The sequence below is a fragment of the Chelonoidis abingdonii genome, chromosome 1, assembly GCF_003597395.2.
Source record: "Chelonoidis abingdonii isolate Lonesome George chromosome 1, CheloAbing_2.0, whole genome shotgun sequence".
In the NCBI taxonomy this organism is placed as follows: domain Eukaryota; kingdom Metazoa; phylum Chordata; order Testudines; family Testudinidae; genus Chelonoidis; species Chelonoidis abingdonii.
The window spans coordinates 248,431,511-248,452,630 of NC_133769.1; the positions used below are offsets into that span (position 1 = coordinate 248,431,511).

The 21,120-nt window shown below is 41.2% G+C and overlaps 1 protein-coding gene across 3 annotated transcripts in view; it reads right to left on the reverse strand.

The window, feature by feature from the left end:
* GABRA5 (gamma-aminobutyric acid type A receptor subunit alpha5) overlaps positions 1 to 21,120 on the reverse strand; it is a 93,800-nt gene that overhangs the window by 44,507 nt on the left and 28,173 nt on the right. For all 3 annotated transcript variants that reach the window (XM_032762452.1, XM_032762428.1, XM_032762436.1), the window contains exon 6: positions 4,589 to 4,671. In XM_032762452.1, the coding sequence (XP_032618343.1) occupies positions 4,589 to 4,671 (83 nt within the window). The remainder of the gene's footprint in view (positions 1 to 4,588; positions 4,672 to 21,120) is intronic.

Sequence of the window (21,120 nt, forward strand, 5' to 3'; positions counted from 1 at the left end):
TGACTCTCTTGCAGTTAACTAAGTTGGTGAGCCCTCATCTATGAAGGGGCTTAAGCACTGTGATGCTGAGCACTGCTGCACCCAATTTAAAAGTACCTAGCAAATTACAGGAACAACGCTCTGGTTCACAGAGACTGAGATAGGCATCTTGACTCCCTGTACAATGAATGGGAATAGATAGGTACCTTAGAAGGTGATCTACAAAAGCCAGCACCAGCATGGTAGGTGGATAACCAACTAAGCAAGCAATGAGAGAGGCCAACGAGATGGGGAATATGCTAAGCCCTGCCCTTCTCACAGAGATAGGCACATTCCTGCAGCTTGGAGTTAGGTGGCTATCTCAGCATGACATTTGCAAACTAGGGGAAAATAAGGGTTCCGGGGTCTTGCGGGGGAGGGAACTGAAATAAAACCTAGGGGGAAGAGGCGCAGGACCTTCCTTATACCCTGGTGGAGAAAGTACTTGCTCAAGATGTGGGAGGCCCTTGGTTCTTCAAATCCCTTCTCTGCCTGAGAGGGGAACAAGTATCAGCTCCCTCCTAGGTGAGTACCCTAACCACTAGGCTATAGAATCATTCTAACTCTTTCACTGGCCCAAATAATTAAAGTGGTATGACTTCAGTATTAAATATAAAGTGGGGGCAGTGGGAGTGACTCTGCAGCCCACTGTTTAGGGCACTCATCTGAGAGGTGGCTGATCTCTGTTGAAATTCCTTCTCCCCCTCTGACAGATGAGGAACTGAAGTGGGGGGTTCCCACAGCCCAGGTGAGTGCTCTAACCACTAGGCTAAAGGTTACAAGGTGGGTCTCCTTCCCAGGCCATTTTGTGTGAACTCACCTGAGGAGCTTGGTCCAGTAGCCAGACTGAGAATGCCTACCAGGTCAGGCCCCACAAGTGAGTTAGGTGGATGAACGTTTATCTTTCCTGGTTTCAGTTGTGCTGGGGCTTAGGCAACAAATCATAGGTATCTGGGCGCCTACAGTGAGGCTGCAGCATACATGTCCAGAGGCAAAAACTTAGGTGCCGAGTTAGTTTAGGTGCTTACAGGTTTTGGTGGCAGCTGAGCAGGAATTTTGTGGGCTGCAGAAGTACCTAAAAATGGGACTTATCCAGGAAGGTACTAGGTTCCTAACACTTGTGGTGCTCATTATGTAACATTACTCCTTTCCCCCATACTCTCCAACCATCCCTTACTGAATTACTCCTGCAAATTATTTTGTTGCTACAGAGCGAGCTTCCATCCACTTAGGGTACTTACATAACTCCATAACTGTAGCCTCTATGAGCCTAGCAATCTATAGTTGTCCTCACAACACACCTCTCAGGTAGGGAAGTACATTCATCCCTATTCTGCAGATGTGGACTCAGGCACAGAAAGGCTGTGACTTGGTCCCACAGGAAATCTATAGCAGAGCAGGGACTGGACTCCAGGTGATACACTAACTACTGCACTATCCTTCCTCTTTAACTTCTGATCCTAGGGTCTTGTAGAATCTAACTTTAGCCATCTGTCTTAGGTAAAAAAAAATCCTGCATCTTGTCAGGGGGTTAGACTAGATGAACCTTGTGGTCCCTTCTAACTCTATGGTTCTATCATTCCATGATTCAAACCTAACTATAAACCAACCACATGGGAAATAAAACAGCAAGATTTCTTGTTATCAGTAACAGAGGGTTTTTTTAATATTGAAGGAAATGTCATGCCACATTTCACACTTTTCCTTGCAGAATTTCAACAGTGCAATGTACATACATGCAACCAGGAAAGCAATAATCTCCTGCTCACCCTGATTACCTATGGATTGCTTCTCAGAAACGACTCTCCTGCTCATCTGCCCACGTGATTACTCTTTCATTTTGCTTTCCTGCTACTCTGTCTGCCCTCTGACTAGTTAGCATTCACTCTTTCTTTCTCCAGCTCCTCAACCTACGCTACTGTTCAGGTGTTTAAAATTTACTTCCATTATATTCCCAGCTCCTCTTCTACTGGAGCGCCATTTAAAAATGTCTTTAAGAGAAAGATCAGGTGTATATTGCTTATAACAGGCTCAGCAAGAAATCCTTGTGGTCTCTGTGGAAGTGTAAAGCAGTCTTGAAGAGGATAACTTAATACAAACCTGTCTTGCTATCACTGGTAACAATATTTGGTTTCTTGAAAACACAACTACACTAACCCAGTAAAGCCTGATCTGTTGGCTGCCCCCTCTCCAAGCACTTGCATATTAAATCGCAATACAGCTCTCACAAGCTCCTGGGTGGTGTTTTATCTACAATAAAGATATTCAGAATGCTAGAAGACTTCCCATAATGTGCCCCTATATATCTAGGGGTGTCGAAACAGTGAGCTGTGTCACACACCAAACAGTTCAATGCCTAAACACAGTGGGACATGTTGAAGATGACTTGCAGAGAACAAATTAAATGTGTCAAGTGGTAAGAGTTAGAGGGGCCTTTGGAACAAAAGTAATAAATAAGGCCACCTTTATTTTTCTTTATAAGCTTAAAGTTATTTGTGTGCCAAAAGCCCTCACCCCCACCCCCTGCACTTCTTGGCACATCTGACGTATAACTTTACATTTAGATAAGTGCAACCTCCAAGTGCATTTTTAAAAACTTCTTTCTAAATGTTTTGTGGGCTTTACTCAAACCAGTGGCATAATTTTTTATCCTGCCTTCTTATGGGTTTATTTACATTTTTGAACCTTTGTCAGGGTGGGGGAGAGGGGAAGTAAACTGAATCATATTGGACTTGCTTTGGCAAAGCACTTAAGCACATGCTTATCTTTAAATATATGCTTAAATGCTTTGCTGAATTGGAGCCTGTGTTAAACTAAATACTTGTTACAGTATAAAGGTACTTCTTGCACGCTGCAGCGTGCACATAGGGATTCTTTACTATAAATTCAGTAAGGCCCTTAAATCTACCCAATGGCTACTTCTACATTATGAACTAATAGCTAACCAGATTTCACTTTAAAAGCCATAGCTGTCACTATATCAAAGAACATTAGCAAACATCTAAAACCTTTAATGGGAGTGGAAGAATGGTTGTGGTACTAGTTTAAGAGTTGAGAAATGTAGGTTCAATTCCTTGCTTTATCACAAATTTCCTTCGTTATCTTGGGTAAGTCACTTTGACATTCTATGCCTCAGTTCCCCATCTGTACAATGGGGATAATAGCACTTCCCTACCTCACAGGAACATTGTGAGGATAAATACATGAAAGATTGTGGGGTGTTCAGATACCATGATGTTGGGAATAACTTAGAGGGTGGAATTTTTTTTCAAATTTGTATTGCAGCATGTAATTAGCTTCTCTCACACAAATCATATTTTCATGTGAATGCACATAAAATCGATTAGTCTGCTCTTAAACCTTTAAGTTAGGATCTTGTAATGCAAGTGAGTGACAGGACTTCAAATTATATTGTCATAGGTTAACATCATTGCACTCAGCTGATGCACTTGAACCTATAGTGACCCTGTAAGAAATATTTGGGTCTACACAGATGAAGCTGAGTCTTTTTTCCACTTCAAGGGAAGGGAAATCAAGTGACGGAGTTTGGTAATCATTACTGTACATAGTGTTTTTACTTGTTATCAATATGATCACAAGAAGACAATGCAAACCCAATATTAAACCAGCACACATACAGCAGATAAAAGCAAAGATTAATCTTGGCAGGATTAGAGAATTTACATTGATAGGATGTTTACAAAAAAAAAAAGATATGGGGGAGGGAGTTATGGGGAGACAGTTAACTTGTACCAGAGACTCGTTAAAAACCCTGACGGGTAACTTCAAAAGCCTTGGGAGACTTTCGTTGCACCTGGAATTTGCGTTTTGATTACTGAAATAAAAGATGTCTACTCTAGTAGCCTAGTCTGTACTTTAATTAAGGGCTTTGTATTTAAATATAGCCATACAATCTCTTAAGGTTATTTTTAAAGTAAGCTGCTGGCAGGACAGCATTATGGTGGATTACAGATTCAGGGTATCAAGAAAAATCAGCACTTCAACATACAATTTAGAGGATAATGTATGTGTCTGTATATATAAACAGTAATGTGAGTGTATATATAATGTTTGTATGTGTATGTACGCAGGTTCATGTAATAAGATATAGGAGTAGATTTATCAAAGTCAAGATGGGCAGATTATCCCGTTTTGCTAACCTCTACATATCTGTACTGTATATTTGTAGTCAATAGAACATGACCAAATAGTATGTTTGTAAATACTGTAAGAGCACAGTTGACACTAGGGAAAGTTCCACTTTTCCATACATGTAAAAACCTCAATTATTAAAGTGATTTGGTTGCATCTAGTACTGAATAGGCATTGTTAAATACCCCCACTACCTGACATCCTTGTGACACACAGATTGCGAAGAGGGATACATGATCTGGAAAGTAGCAGTGCTACACATAGTTTGCCATCTATTAGAAATTAAGAGCTCAGGGGGAAGACTGAGTGGGACCAGATCAGTCATATCTAGTGAAAGATGCACATAAACTGTACTGGCTGAAAATGACAAGCCAAATCAAAACTATATTCAACATTCCTAATTGTGACAAGAACTTACAGCTTCCAAATTTTAGCGGGCAAGCATGTGCGTCCATGGGGAAGTCTTCGAGCTGCATGGGGCATTCAGCAGAAATGGTCAATCTGTGAGAAGAAAAAAGAAACAAAATCTTCATTTTACTCAGCCCTATGCAGGCCCTTCACTATGGTATCTGAGTGCTGACATAAACATACTTTACATGGGGACTTCTGTGAAATCAGAGCAATTGTCTAGTTACATGGGATGTGACATACAACATGGATAAGTTCTTGTGACATGGGCTTGATCTTTTAACTTTTATTCAGATGAGCAGTCTTTATCTATGTAAGTAATCCCAATGAAATCACTTGTACTATTTGCATGTGAGAGAACTAGTATGTTGTAGCCCATGTCCTTGGTCTGTTTGTCTTTAAATTGCAACTAAAAGACAACTCCCAGGAGGCACTGCAGCAGCATAACCAAATCAAAATATCTGGGGTTTCGGATACTTGGTTTCTGAGGGAAAATTTCAATTTTTCACCAAGATAAGGAAAAACCTAGAATTCCACTGAAAACCAGTTTTGATATTAAATTTATGGCCACCCCCATTGTAAATCCTTCAAAGTAAGAATTGTCTCTTTTCGATGTTTGTACAGCACCCAATCTGTGCTGTAGAGCACCCAACCCTGACTGGGACCTTTAAAAGCTACCAGAACAGAAGCATTTAATAATATGGGTAAGAGTAGCAGGATTCAGCTCTTTGCTTCATATTAGGAATGTCCACATGCCCTCCTACGTTGGAATAAAACTCAAGACTGTGATGCAGACATTCCATTTTCAGATTCTGTAGGTCAGAGGCACAATGTTTTTATCTCTGTACCATGCTGAAGCCTGTGGAGCACAGCTCTGGTAGCTCAGTGAGAAACCTCTTTCCTTAGAACAAATCTGTGGCTGCACAAATAGCTCCCTGAAATACAAAAGTACACTTTCCTGTCATGAGAACATGTTCATGCAGCCACACCGCCTGACTATACATTAAATGCTTCATATTATCATGCTGCAGTGCATATTCTGGATACATAGCCTTCTCTCCACAGGGAGAATAAAGTACTGCAGTGACAAGAATGCCCATACTGGGTCAGACCAATGGTCCATCTTGCCCCATATCCTGTCTTCTCACAGTGGGGGGTGTCAGATGCTTCAGAGAGATTGAGCAGAACAGGGGATCATCAAGTGATCCATTCTGTGTCATCCAGTCCCAGCTTTAGGCAAACAGAGGCTAGCAACACTCAGAGCATCTGGTTGTATCTGTGATCATCTTGAATAATAGCCATTGATGGACCTATCCTCCATGAATTTATCTAGTTCTTGCTTTAATTTTGTTATAGTTTTAGCTTTCACAAAGTCATACACATGGCCTCTTGTTCAGCCAGCCCCCTTTAATACAATACACTAGTGCAGGGGTCAGCAACCTTTCAGAAGTGATGTGCCGAGTCTTCATTTACTCTAATTTAAGGTTTTGCGTGCTAGTAATACATTTTAATGTTTTTTGAAAGTCTCTTTCTATAAGTCTATAATATATAACTAACTATTATTGTATGTAAAGTAAATAAGGTTTTTAAAAGGTTTGAGAAGCTTCATTTAAAATTAAATTAAAATGCAAAACCCGCCCTCCCCGGACGTGGCCAGGACCCGGGCTGTGTGAATGCCACTGAAAATCAGCTCACCTGCTGCCTTCGACACACGTGCCATAGATTGCCTACCCCTGAACTAGTGCATTACCAGAGTGGGCCATATATTTGACTGTTTGACAGTAGTTTTGGGGAAAACAATCACACTACCAGCCTTGTACCACTGCCTGAAGGTTCTAGAGCTGTAGTTCCTGCAACAACTTTTTGGAGGTGGAGAGATCAAGGGGATTAGGATAAAAGAAGATTAACACTCTCTGACCCATCCATTGCATTGGTACTGTGAGAGGACTGCGACAGTGCAGGATGTGGAGAATGGTAATGTGGGAGAGAAGAGGAACAGCTGTGCAAGAGGAAGAAAAGAAGATGGAAAACAGTGGGGACACATAATTAGGGCCCTACCAAATTCATGGCCACAAAAAACATGTCACAGACCATGATCTCTGGTCTCCCCTGTGAAATCTGGTCTTTTGTGGACTTTTACCCTATACTGTACAGATTTCACGGGGGAGACCAGAGTTTCTCAAATTGGGGGTCGGGATTCAAATGGAAGTTGCAGTGGCTCACAAAGTTATTTTATGGGGGTTGTGGTATTGCCAACCTTACTTCAGTGCTGCCTTCAGATCTGGGCAGCTGGAGAGCACCAGCTGTTAGCAGGGCACCCAGCTCTGATGGCAGCGCCCTGCCAGCAGCAGCACAGATATAAGGGTGGCAATACCATACCATGCCACCCTTACTTCTGTGCTGTTGCCGGCAGAGCTGGATGGCCAAAGAGTGGTGGCTGCTGACTGAGGGCCCAGCTCTGCAGGCAGCAGCACAGAAATAAGGGTGACAATCCCATGCCATGTCATCCTTACTTCTGCGCTGCTGCTGGCAGTGGCTCTGCCCTCAGAGCTGGGCTCCCAGTCAGCAGCCACCATTCCCAGATACTCTGAAGGCAGCATCGCCACCAGAATCACCACAGGAGTAAGGGTAGCAGTACCACAACCCTGGCTACAACGACCTTGTGACTCCCTCACAACTCCTTTTTGGCTCAGGACCCCTACAATTACAACACTGTGAAATTTCAAATTTAAATAGTTGAAATCATGAAATTGATGATTTTTAAAATCCTATGACCATGAAATTGACCAAAATGGACCACAAATTTGGTCGGGCCCTATACATAATAGAGATGGAAAGGTAACAACAGCAGTAAAGCAGAGAGAGAAAACCCAGCTTGATAGAAATAATACACCATTTCCAAATCACAGACAGGAAATGCTGCTTCTAAGCTGTAGAAAGAGCAATAGGTGAGGTTTGAGTCACTTGCTCTGAGGAAAGGAAGTTAAAAAAACCCTCAAAACCCAGAAAATAAAATAGAGGAGAAGGTAAGATGGCTTTGAGGGTACATCTACTTTCAACAGCTATCAACCCAATCCAGCAAAATGTTTAAGCACATTTTGAACACTAAGCATGGATGTACCTTGTGGGAGTGGGACCTGCATAAGAAGGACCCCAGTTTCCCCATACTCACAAGTTTTAGACTCAAACATCCAACAAATTGACTTTCTTCTCTTGGTAACTTCTCCTTCCTCTTTCTCTTTCATCTCTTTACAGTTAGATCCCAGACAGCTTCTATGCAAGATTCCAGAAGCCCTATAGGTTCTGCAGGCTCTGGGTCAAGCTAGATGTTGTACTGAGTGAGTTTCAACAAAAGCATTTTCTCCCCACCTGTTCTGCAGTTGTAATTCTGTAACCATCACACACAGAACCATTATTATCTCCAAGGAGAATCAATCACCCATAGCAACAGAACATACCACATCCCCATGGGCAATAAATTGTGTTCTCCTGATAAGTGATCAGACCCATATCTTCATTCTGTTTCTAATAAACCTCTCTGTCTGGGTCTGTAATTGTAACTGTAATTATCTACAGAGTGAGCTGTAGTCAGTCCTGTGTTTTGGCAAATTCCATACATTTAACCCAAATGTGTTGGTTTCAGTGACCTAAAGTCTACAGGGCGGGAGGAACTGTAGTGGGAAAGTTGCCTGCCACACTCCCAACTTACAGGGGACCCAGAGCTGTCTGGCACAGTCCAGACTTGCTGACTCACCTAACCTTTGTCTTGCTTCACCTTCCATGCAGCCTAGAACTAGATCTCTCCTGAGTCTAGTGGCTACATCAGAGAAGGAGAGAGATGCAAACACTGCCAGCCTTTCTCCAGGGGTAAATCCCACTTGGTTACAACTTCAATCTGCCGCACTAGTAGGAGTGGATCTAGCCAAATAGCTATAAAAGAGGATAAATTAATGTATGCAGAGGTTGGCTGCTAGGACATCAGTCTTGGCAGTAATTGTATTCAGGCTTCAGTCCAATACTTCTCTCTCTCTCTTCCTTTTTAAAAGTCATTCAAAATAACACGCAACAAGGAGGGATAACAATATAAGTGGCCTCCCTTCCACATGTTTTGTTCTCTATGTCAAGCAAGTACTTCCACAGATGAAATTTCTTTGATGTGTTCATAAGACAGCGCCTTACTCCATATGTTGTAATATACCTGATCTCCTTATTTCAGTTCCCCATCTATCTTTTTATTTAGAACACTTTTCATCTATAAAGTTCAAAGGATGGTAGGTATTATTATTTCCATTTCAGAGCTAGCTAGGCTTGGAAGGATTAGATTTTTATCAGCAGATGTTGATTTCACTCTACACACACAAACTGACAAATATTTCCATTGAAATTTTCCGATAGTAAGAAAAATGTTGCTTGAGAACTTATGAGAGGTTGATTAAAGGACATTTACTTTGTACATTTTGATATGTTGTTGACAATTTGTGTTTTTAACAGTTATCAAACTTCAACTTTTTGAATCGCAACATCTATGGTCATTAATTATTTTCTTCCCTCCACCCGCCTACACGTTTTGTGACAACCCACCATAATTTCCCACAACTGTGAAATTTTAAATCAATTAAATATTGGAAAATAAATGCTTCAAAATAAACTGATCTCTTGTCAAATGTATTTTAAAAAAATCAAATTTTGCCAAGTCTACAGATAGGGAAACTGAGGCACAGGGTGCCAATGACTCATCCATTATCAAACAACAGGGATCAGTGGCAGAGCTGGGAATAGACCTCAGATCCCTGAACTTCAAGCACAATGCCATATCCAGTGACACATGCTACCTCTCCTCTAAAATAATATTTACATTAAATAAAAAAAGAGATGACAAGACCCCTACATGTCTATATTTTTAAGGAAGGACACACTGGACTCTGATCCATGTATGGTATTAGAACTTAGGCACCACTTAATGAAACTGCAAGAGAATTTCGTATTAGAAACTGACTTGTTGTGCTGGCCTTAAAATAACTGCTTGAGGCCTGGATCCTATAAGGTGTTGAGCACGCTCTCCCTGCACCCGCAAAGCACGATTAGGGCCAGAGCGCTCAGCAGCTTGCAGGGTAGAGCCCTGAATGCCCAATGCATAGAACTTCTCCAGTTCCTCCTACTAATGGTTTCTGTGTCAAATCAGTGCTGCTGGATGTGTCCTTTCCTTCAGTTTCAGAGGAAAACACCAGTCACTCAATGAAGTTGATTGGAATTAAAATCCTCCAAATCTCTTTAAATGAAAAGGTGACATTAATATATAATTTTGAAGGGTTTGATTGTGCCTTTAGGGCATAGCCTTACATTGGGGCTATGTGGAGCTGCACGGCCCCAGGGCCCGGCATAATCCCTCACCAAGCTTCCTTATCCTAGCAGGCAGTTCACAAACTGCTCTGTCTTTTAGGGTAGTGCATGGTGCAATCTGCTATCCCTAATGTTTGAGTGGTGGAAGGCACCATTATGGCCATAGTCTCATCTCCTCCCTTGGGGGCTATATGGACCTCTAAGGGTTCAAGGAAGGAAGAAACCCCTGTACCCAGGGACTGTAACCATCCCTGACCCTCACATGCAGCGTGAGGTGCTGTGCACCTTCTCCTGTGCATTTGTACAAAAGTTCTGTGCCAGAGTGTCCCTAAACAATACATGGAAATATGCCAATAATTTATTCTCAGATGTGTTATTCATAACATTGCACAACTAGTACATTTTAAATTTTAAAATGCTTAATAGATGAGTTCGTAACAACCTGTTACAAAATCCTTATCCTTTACTGAGTATTTTATACCATTCATTACAACATATTATTGGTGCATAATAGGGCTGGGCAATATGGATGAGCAATGGTTTTGAAATGTCATACATTTTCATCATATTGTTTTGCACGGTCCTGGTGCCCTCAAATATTAGCTCTTCACTAAAATATGAGGGTCCAAAAAAGACTGGTTCACAAAATGCACTTGTAACTCAAAACAATTTGTTTCTACAAAAGCAGCATGGCAGCCATCTTTGTCAATTCTGTAGAGAAGTTGATACACCCACACTTGCTTCTGGAAACACATTGCATGTAGGGCAGGGACAGAAGATGACAAGGATGTGTAGAATGCACCAGTGTTCCGCACCCAGAAGTGGTGGACAAATTTATACTTGGTCTTCACCTTCAAACATCACCTGGAAAGAAGCAGGATGTGTCTGAAGTCCTGTCTCCTTCCAGACACACCCCTTCAGCTACTAAAAATTCCACTCAGCTCACATATGCATGCATGCATGCACAGTGCTAGTAGAACACTGGTTGGTCATTATTAAAGAACTCTTATCTTCAGTAAAAAGTTAGGGCTTGAATATCCTTTTACACACACCAGTTTTACACAGTTCATTACAATGGAGTTACTCCTGGTTTACAGTTGTCTAAGGGAGAGGAAAAATAGGACTTTAGTGTGCATGAATGGAACAGGGTTTTGTTAAACCTTTAGAACACAGTCCATTCAAATTGGATTTTAACGAGTCCAACAAAACACATGTCTGACCTAGGGACTATCCTTAACTCAAACTTCTCCCTGGTTGTGCTGAGGCACAGGAATTATTAAAAATAAAGTTCTAAAAAATATTACGAGAGCAAGCGTGTGGCGTTGAGCAGCGGGTAGGTGTTTTTTTACTGCCTTTGTACTCAAAAGCCCACTGAATTATTTTTACTCAAACTTCTGATAAATAAAAATAACTCTTGGGCCGTGACCAGGCATGGAACATTTCTGTCCAAAAAATGAAAATTTGACAAAATTGTAAGCAACTGAAAAAAACCCAAACCCTTTAGAATGGAAGGATGCCTTCAATGGAGCAAAGATTTCATCCAGTGTGTGTAAGAAACTTCAGCAATAGCTGCTGTTGTATTACCACCAGTAATCCTTAGTAGTTTTATAGTGTTTTACATGTTCAAAGTGCTGCACAAACGTTAAGTAACTAAATAGAGGCTGTAACCCATCTTAGTTTCAGGGAGGGTGGGGGAGTAATATTGATGTTAAATTCCAGCAAAACAAATACATACATGGTGATTCAAATGGCAAGATTTCACAAAGTAAGGAAAAGTCATGAGAGAAAAATTCACTTTTGGAGCATTGAGAATTAAGCAATAATCCTTTGCTAAAATTCGGCAGATTCTTTTGTGTAGCTATATAGTTTTCACTGTATTGGGAGTGAACTATTTTCAAGTCACAGATGCAGTGAGCAATTAAGGGCAGATCTTTGGGACCTATAGATCCACATCCTATATTCAGAGTGGGCTCCAGAAGGTGTTTGGGACCCAGGAGTTCAGGAAGCCCTGAGAGAGCCATTACTGCCATAGGGAGCAGTCACGCTACAAGAGATTCCCAACTTCCTATCTCTGGTTGACTGAGAAGGGAGAGGAGGAGCCACAGAGTATGCTAGAGAGAAAAGAAGACAACCAGAAGTTGAGGAAAGCTGTCAAATAGCTACCCTCTCTGCAGGGAGCTAACGTTGCTGCTAAGGAGTGAGAAAAGCAATTGAAGGGCCCTTGGAAAGAATGCGTCTGCTGCCTTGCCCTTTCAAAAACACCTTTCAGAATGGCATCTGCAGTTGCCAGCCATGAGAGGTGCAAGTATGGGAAGGCAGCCACCTGCACCAGGGTGGTGCAGATGGTGACAGGAACCTCTTCTACCAGTCAGCAGCCTCCAAACTGGAAAGTAGCAGGCACAAGGTTTCAAACCTGCCTCCCCACTCTTTAAGGGCAGTTGCCATTCTTTGTTAAACTAGGCTGGCAGTGTTTGCTTGAAACTAATCTCATCCCCATTTTTGCAGCTATTGATCCTGCTTGGAAAGGGTCAAATGGACTTTACTGGCTCACTCATTACACTACATAGGTAAAAAAGCCATGGGTGTGGCTCTGAGGGGACAGATTTTAGGTATTGGTAGAGCAGTCTGTGAAAGGAACTTGAGGGGGAAAGTCAGGGAACAGCTAAACTTTTAAAATTAACATTAGAACTGATTTCCTCATCTCCCCTCAACCAGTGAAGCCAAACCCTAGGAAAGTGCTGAGTTTGGACTCTGTAGCATGTGGACTGGGTTTCATTTTGTTTTTAAGGGACAGTTGGGAAAATTGTTTCCTCACAACCACAGGGAGGGGGAAAATCCCACTAAGGAATACTAAAGATTAGAGATGTAATAAAGAAAACAGAATAACACTGTTTCATTATATTCATGACAGATACTTGATTCTGCTACTGCTCTTCTTTCACCAAATAAGTACAATGATCCATATGATTTAGTAATGTACAATATGCTCTCATTAGATGCTTTTGTGGATAAACATGACAACAAAAGCCATTTTGTAGTATGTATAAATTGCTACATTCACTGCAGTACTCACTTAACCTTAATCTAAAAAGATATCTGATGAATAAGGTGAGTATCTGTTATGTCTTGGGAAACCTTTATAACAAATGATGAAGAAACAAAGTTTATTTCTGAGACTTTCACAATAAAATACAGCTTCAATTCAATTAGTGTAACTATTTGGTTTATTAAGCCACATCACGCGCTGGACAACAAAAGTTAACTGATGTCAGTCAGTGTTCTTGAAACAAGCATAACTCTTGGAACATATTTAAAGATCTCTGCTTATTCCTATGCATGAATTTATAATCTTAATATACAGTAACTCCTCACTTAACATTGTAGTTATGTTCCTGCAAAATGGTACTTTAACTGAAACAATGTTAAGCGGATCTAATTTCCCCATAAGAATTAATGTAAATAGGGGGAGTTAGGTTGCAGGGAATTTCTTTTCGCCAGACAAAAAGTATAAGTTTTAAACAAACAATTTAATACTGTACACCACAATGATGATTGTGAAACTTTGTTGAGGTGAGAAAGTGGAAGAGGGTGGGATATTTCCCAGGGAATGCCTTATGGCTAAATGATGAACTAGCACTCGGCTGAGCCCTCAAGGGTTAACACATTGTTAATGTAGCCTCACACTCTACAAGGCAGCAGGAATGGAGGGAGGGGAGATAGCATGGCAGAGAGAGACAGAGACACACACTATGTGTGTGAGAGAGAGACACAAATTTCCCCTTTAAGTATGCGGACCCCACTCTAAGTACATTGCCTTTTTAAGTAGATCAGCAACTTGAGACAGCAGCTGCTGTCAGCAAGCGTTCTCCATCCTGAGCCCTGTCATGTCCCTCCCCCTGCTCTGTGGAGGTGGGGTAAAGGAGCAGGGGCCAGGAGCAGGGCAGAGGGTGACACCTTGACATTAGCATCCTTCTCCCCCCCCTGCCCAGCAAGCAGGAGACTCCCGGGAGCAGCTCCAAGACAGAAGACAGGAGCAGCACAGGGCAGTGTGGGGAGGGTCACCTGAACTGCCTGGCAATTGATAGCCTGCTGGGCAGCTGCCCCACAGGGAACTTAGGGGAGCGGGGAGCTCATAGTGGGAGCTGATGAGGGGCTGCCAGTCCACCTTCGTTCCAAGGCCCCATCAGCTAGCTCCAAGAGGCTGCTCTTTCTGCAACCAGTGGACAAAGCAGTTATAAGGGAGCATTGCGCAACTTTAAGGGAGACAACATTATAAGGGAGCACTGTGCAATTTTAAATGAGCATGTTCTCTAATTGATCAGCAATGTAACAATGTTAACCAGGACAATGTTAAGTGAGGAGTTACTGTAATCTGTGCACAGAGGAGATGGGGGGTGATTTAACACTGTAAAGATGTCTTAAGGCATGGATAAACACTTAGTCACTATACAGATGGCTGAAAGAGTTAAGCTAAGGCGATGAAGACCAGAAACTTGCCTAAGAGACTGAGTGAGTTGTCTGCAACCTGGATCATGGCGAGGGAGAGGAAATGTAAACATTACTGATAGTTCTGATGCTGCATCACTCATGATGCCCCAGCTATTCAGCCTGAATCACACTGGGTGGCATTCACCTCTGTCTTGGGTGTGTGACAAGAGCAGGAAGGCAAGGTCTATCCTGATGGGCTTAACTGGTGCATAGTCTTTGTTCTGGCCCTGTGTTCATAGGGAATTTCACCCATTGTGTTTCTTATCTGCGTTCATTTTATGTGTTGGACTCCCACTGGAAGTGAACATAGTCTAGTGGTTAAAATTCAAGGTTGAGAGCCAGGAGTTCTGGACAAATGTATATCTCTGCCCCTAACTTCTGGTTCATTTCTGGCATTTAACTATTCTGTGCAGAATACTACTGCTGTCCTACCTCACGGCAGTGTTGAGGCTCTAATTCATTAATAGTTGTATGGCTCAGAGGGAAGGACCCACCACCGAATTGCTGCCGAAGACCCAGCCCTGCTCCAGGCCCCCTGAATCCTCTGGGCAGCCCTGGTCCTCTCCTGCTCTGAAGGCCATTAAACTCTCCCGTCATTCAGATCTCTCCTCTGCCAGGACTTGTTCAAGAAAATAGCCAATTAATTATGTCTGGGTTGAGGAGCAATTGGGATAGGTGGTGTGAATAAATACATCTCATATACATATATACAGATGGCTGTATATACAAGTGGCTGGCATTGTGTACAGGAACATCTGCACAGCGTATGGGCTAGACCCTCCCAAGACCAGATGGGAGATTCCACAGAAGCTTGTGGAGAATAGCAGGGCTAAGATTCTGTGGGACTTCCAGATCCAGACGGACAGGCAGGTACTGGCCAATCAACCAGACATCGTGGTAATAGACAAGGACCAGAAGACAGCGGTGGTGATAGATATAGCAGTGCCAAGTGACAGCAACATCAGGAAGAAGGAATATGAGAAGCTGGAGAAGTACCAGGGCCTGAAAGAGGAACTAGAGAGGATGTGGAAAGTGAAGGCCAAAGTGGTCCCAGTGGTGGTAGGAGCACTCGGGGCTGTGACTCCTAAGCTGGGTGAGTGGCTCCAACAGATCCCAGGAACAACATCAGAGCTCTCTGTCCAGAAGAGTGCAGTGCTAGGAACAGCTAAGATACTGCGCAGAACGCTCAAACTCCCAGGCCTCTGGTAGAGGACCCGAGGTTGAGGAAGACACATACCACCCATAGGGGTGAGAGGGGAATTTTTTTATATATATATATATATATATATATATATATATAAAACTTCATCAACTCGTCATCCTCCCAAACCTTTATGTGTCACCAGACTTAGACTGTAATCTCCAGGGCAGCAAATGTCTTCAAATATCATTGAACACAATGAGGTCTATTGGTGGCATGCTAATATAAATGTTAAAAAGAATAATTATCAGTATGGAAATTGTAGTAACCTTATACTCTTGCATAAGGTTGACCTGCGGGTTCTTCTATGCCTCTTCTGAAAAGCATGTAAAAATTATTGATAAAATAAGGCTAGCTGGTTTCCAATAGATACAGCCTTGAATTTATTTCTAGTAACTGTTCTAGAACATAAACTATTACAGTTTAGCTTCCTTACACCAACAACTATTTACACCAAACTTTTCTTATCTACTTCACACTTATGTTCCCCCCTCCTTGGCTGCCAGTTATCAAATCCACCACTCTTCTGAATGTCTTGAAGGAATTGAGCTGAATAACTATTTCGGGGCAGGCAGCAGAGGAGAATTTGAAATATACTCTCATTTGGAAAGAGTATTTGTTTACCTATTGATATTTTAAAGACTTGTGATCAACTTCTTGAAGCAGGAGCATTATTTTGTGGATGCTTGCTTTTTAGTTTCTGAAACCACAGGAAGTTTCTGACCAGCACAACTCTGGGAGTGATACTTGAAGTGCCACAGTGGGTGGGTTTGCTGCTGCAGTTAAATAGCTCTCAGATTGTTCATTGAGCGAGTAACAGTCATTAAACAATTTGCTGCATCATTTTACCTCCTATTCCTAGTACAGTCAGAGCTTCCAAGGTGGCAGAATCATGCAAAGCTAAATGCATCCCTGGCAGAACTCCTATTAACTTCTGATGACTTCAGCACTGAAATTCTGACAATCAGTTTATAATACATTATCTATCTTTCTATATGTGTACAATTAACATGATTTAAGAAGGATGTAAGGGTTAAATAATGAATTTGCTTAAAGTGTATTAATTTGTATAATGAGTTAATTATTCAAATCCAGACTCTATCTTCCCATTAGCTCTGTAGACCTCTAGAATTTGGTTTTATTTAAACAGGTTGATGGCAGCCTTCACACTTAATGAAAGATCTACTGACATGCTTCTGCTTTTTTAAGAGTGAAATTCCAGATTCAAATGTCTTCTATGTTTCCATTGTCAGAGAACCCTAAGAACTGGTGTTTGAACAAAAGCAAGTAAAATTAGACAGAAATACATTTATTTATGTTATATATGAAATAGGTGGATGCAGAGAGATTATTCTGAGTTTAATTAATACTGACCTCAGCTGGAACAAATGATGATTTTTAAGATGTATAGTTCCACCTCTTCTAGCTAGATCATAGACCCAAAATCTAGCACCTGGAAATATGATGAGGAAGGGTGACTAGAGCACATAAACCAGTGAACAGATTTTATGGAGAAATAAGACACCTGTTTAAACTTTGGCTGAACAATTTAACATTAATAGCCATAAACCATCACTTAAATCAGCCTCTACCACATGACTAAAGGATAGCTAATGTAATGAGGGGAGGGATAGCTCAGTGGTTTGAGTATTGGCCTACTAAACCCATGGTTTATGAGTTCAACCCTTGAGGGGGCAACTTAGGGATCTGGAGCAAAAATCAGTACTTTGTCCTGCTAGTGAAGGCAGGGGGCTGGACTCAATGACCTTTCAAGATCCCTTCCAATTCTAAATGGATGATTTAAAAAAAAAAAAAGGCTCCAGAGATGATCAGGGCAATTACAGGTTGGTAAACCTAACTTCAGTACAAGGCAAATTGGATTAAACTATATCAAAGAAAAGAATTATCAGACACATCAATTAACAGCTTTTGTAAAGGCAAACCTTGACTCACCAATCTATTCTTTTTGAGGGAGTCAACAAGCATGTGGACATGGGGGATCCAGTAGATATTGTGTACTTGGACTTTCAGAAAGCCTTTCACAAGGTCCCTCACCAAAGGCTCTCAAACAAACTAAGCAGTAATGGAATAAGAGGGGAAGTCCTCTCATGGATCAGTAACTGGTTAAAAGATAGGAAACAAGGGGTAGGAATAAATGGTGAGTTTGCACAATGGAGCGATAAATAGCAGGATTCCCCAAGGATCTGTACTGGGACCCATACAGTTCAACATATTAAAACATGATCTGGAAAACAGGGTGAACAGTGAGATGGCAACATTTGCAGATAATACAAAATTACTCAAGATAGTTAAGTCCAAAGCAGAATGTGAAGAGTTACAAAGAGTTCCCACCAAAGTGGGTGACTGGGCAAGAAAATGGCACATGAAATTCATTTTTGATAAATGCAAATTGGAATGCATATTGGAAAAAAAATAATCCCAACTCTACATACAAAATGATGGGGGTCTACACTAGCAGTTACCACACAAGAAGAGATCTCGGAGTCATGGTGGGTAGTTCTTTGAAAATATCTGCTCCATGTGCAGTGGCAGTCAAAAAGGCTAATGGTATGTTAGGAACCATTAGGAAAGAGAGAGATAATAAGACAGAAAAATATTATAATGTCACTATATAAATCCATGATATGCCCACACCTTGAATATCTGTACAGTTCTGGTCACCTCATCTCAAAAGAGACATATTAGAATTGGAAAAAGTACAGAGAAGTGCAACAAAAATGATTACATGTATGGAACTGCATATAAAGAGAGAGATTAAAAAGATGATAGAAGCCTGTAAAGTCAAGAATGGCATGAAGAAAGTGAATAGAGAGTGCTATTTACCTCTTCACATAGCACAAGAACCAACGGTCACCCAATAAAATTAATAGGCAACAGGTTTAAAAAGATATATGAAGTATTTCTTCACACAATGCCCATTTTACCTGTGGAATTCATTGCCAGTGGATGTTGAAAAAGAATTAGATAATTTAAAAAAAGAATTAGATAATTTCATGCTCCATCAATGGATATTAGTCAAGATGGTCAAAGATGCAAAGCCTATGCTCTGGGTGTCCCTAAACTTCTAACTACCAGAAGCTGGGAGTGGACACAAGGGGATGGATCACTCATTAATTGTCATGTTCTGTTTATTCTCTCTGACGCATGTGGCACTGGCCACTGTTGGAAGACAGGATACTTGACTAGGAGGACCACTAGTCTCACTCAGTATGGCCATTCATATGTTCTTATATTCTCAGGGGCATCCGCTCCAGATTCCTGACCTGAATAACCGAGGAAGAGAGCACTCTTAGGAAATCCTCCCTAGGTTTTACATTGAGCCTAGTGAATATGTGAGAGTTTAATGAGTGCAGTGCAATAGAACTTATAGTTGTATGTCTGTCTAACAAATCTTAGTACTATGATTTAAGAAGCAAAGAATAAGCAGGAATACTATAGTGAAAACCTAGATGGTTTTGAAGTGTAAACATCTAAGAGGATGTGAATTATTTTGCTTGGTTGTTGGGAGTATAAATTTGAAGTAATAGGATGAAATTAAGAAAAGGAAAGTTGGGCTGAATATTAAGAAAAAAAATTCCTTAAAGTGAGATCTCCAAGGAGAATGTTTTGAGACCCATCACTTGAAACTTTTTGCTAGAGTAGAGTAGACAAGTTATTAGAAAACAGACTGAAGGAAACAGCTGGTCACAGGAAAAGGCTGTGAATTAGACAATTTATGTGCACTTTTCCATCTCTAATTATACTGGGTGCTAGCAAGAGACTCTGCTTTAAGAAACCTCTTAGATAATTCACTGGGAGTCTGGGCTTTCAGCACAAACATACATGTCCTTTGGGTAAAGTTATTGGCAGTTAGGAAGATGGTTATAATTTCAGGTAATGAAAAGACTAGGGAGCCCATTCTAGTGATTGAGCTTTCCTGTCAAAGACAAAGAAGGCTGATGGAAACCAGCACTCATCACACGAGTCAGAAGAACTGTTGGGGAGGGAAAGACACTGGGGGGACTACACTTTCACAAAAAGAATGGTCTTAAGACAACAAACACTCCTGTGAACCAAAGCAGCTTCCCCAATGGAGAGTAGCATTATTTTTAAAGACTTCAAACCTTGTACAAAAAGCATCCTTCCTCATCAGTTTGAGACCTTGAACTCCTCACCTACAGAGAATCACTCCCTTCAATTCCAGACACTAGTTTCCTCCATCACACTAGAAAGAAAATCTTCACCTAAGCACTCTTGAAATTTTAAAAGGTAATCACTTGGGTATGAATTAACTGAGATATCAGAATTAATTTAGCATCATCTCTGAAATTTCAGATTTCCAGGATAAGCAAAATGGATAAAATTTTCAGCTAAGTTTTGTAGTGTATCACGTGTGAATAGAATGAAATTGCTTGTGCAATCTGACATTGGAATGCAACATTTTGGGGCATGTCAGAAAAGTGCACGGCATGTTGCATATCTGCCTTTCATCTGTAACATGCCAATCCAGTCTATATGTCATACCAGCACCTAGAAGGCTGGCTCTATGCAAACATGAAAATGCCCATCTCTCTCAGCTGACATTCTGCTTTCCCTAATCATTTCCTTTTCCAAGTGATGGCTCGTTCTTCCTTTATGGCAGAGCCAGCCAACCCAGGCTAACAAATGAAGGGGAGAGGCTAAGTGATGTGCCATAGCAAGAAGAAAAGTGTGTGACATATGCCTCATTTCAGACATGTGTAATATGCTGCAAAGTGCTCTAAACCTTATGGCTTAATGCTGTAACATATCTTGATCAGATATCCTACATTCCTGGTCTATATTTATGTCACTGCTTTAAAGTATTCTGATAATCTGTCATTAGAAGAATTTAAAGGACCTTGTGGTGCTGTATGGGAAAAATCTGTGCAAGTCTTTCACAGAATACATCTCCAAAACAAGATGCCGCCCCCAATTTCCCAGAGTTTAAGGCAGATTTACCATTATATGTTGTTGGACTAGATAAATGTGTGACATTTATGGCATATACTGTTTTCGATAATCCACCATAAAACAACCTTTTAGATAATTCACTGATCTTTCAGCACAAACATAAATGTGCTTCAGATAACGTTACTGCCAGTTAGGAACATGATTATAACTTCAGGTAATGAAATGACTAGGGTACCCTTTGTCATGATTGGTCTCCTTCCAGAAATGGAGAAAACCAGGTAGCCAGGCAGATTCTTTTAGATCTGTCAGATGCCTCTAATACCGTTGCCCATAAGAAGCTATTTACTTGTCTGTGGACCCCAACAGGATGATGGAATCCCCCACTGTCATAAACAGATAGCTAAGGGTTAATGTTTCTTTCACCTGCAAAGGGGTAACAAACAACACCTGACCAGAGGACCAATCAGGAAACAAGATGTTTTCAAATCTCTAGGGAGGGAAGTTTTTGGGTGTGGGTCCTTTGTTCTGTGTCTGTTGCTCTCTAGTCTCTGAGGGGATCACTCTATCTCCAGGCTTTCTAA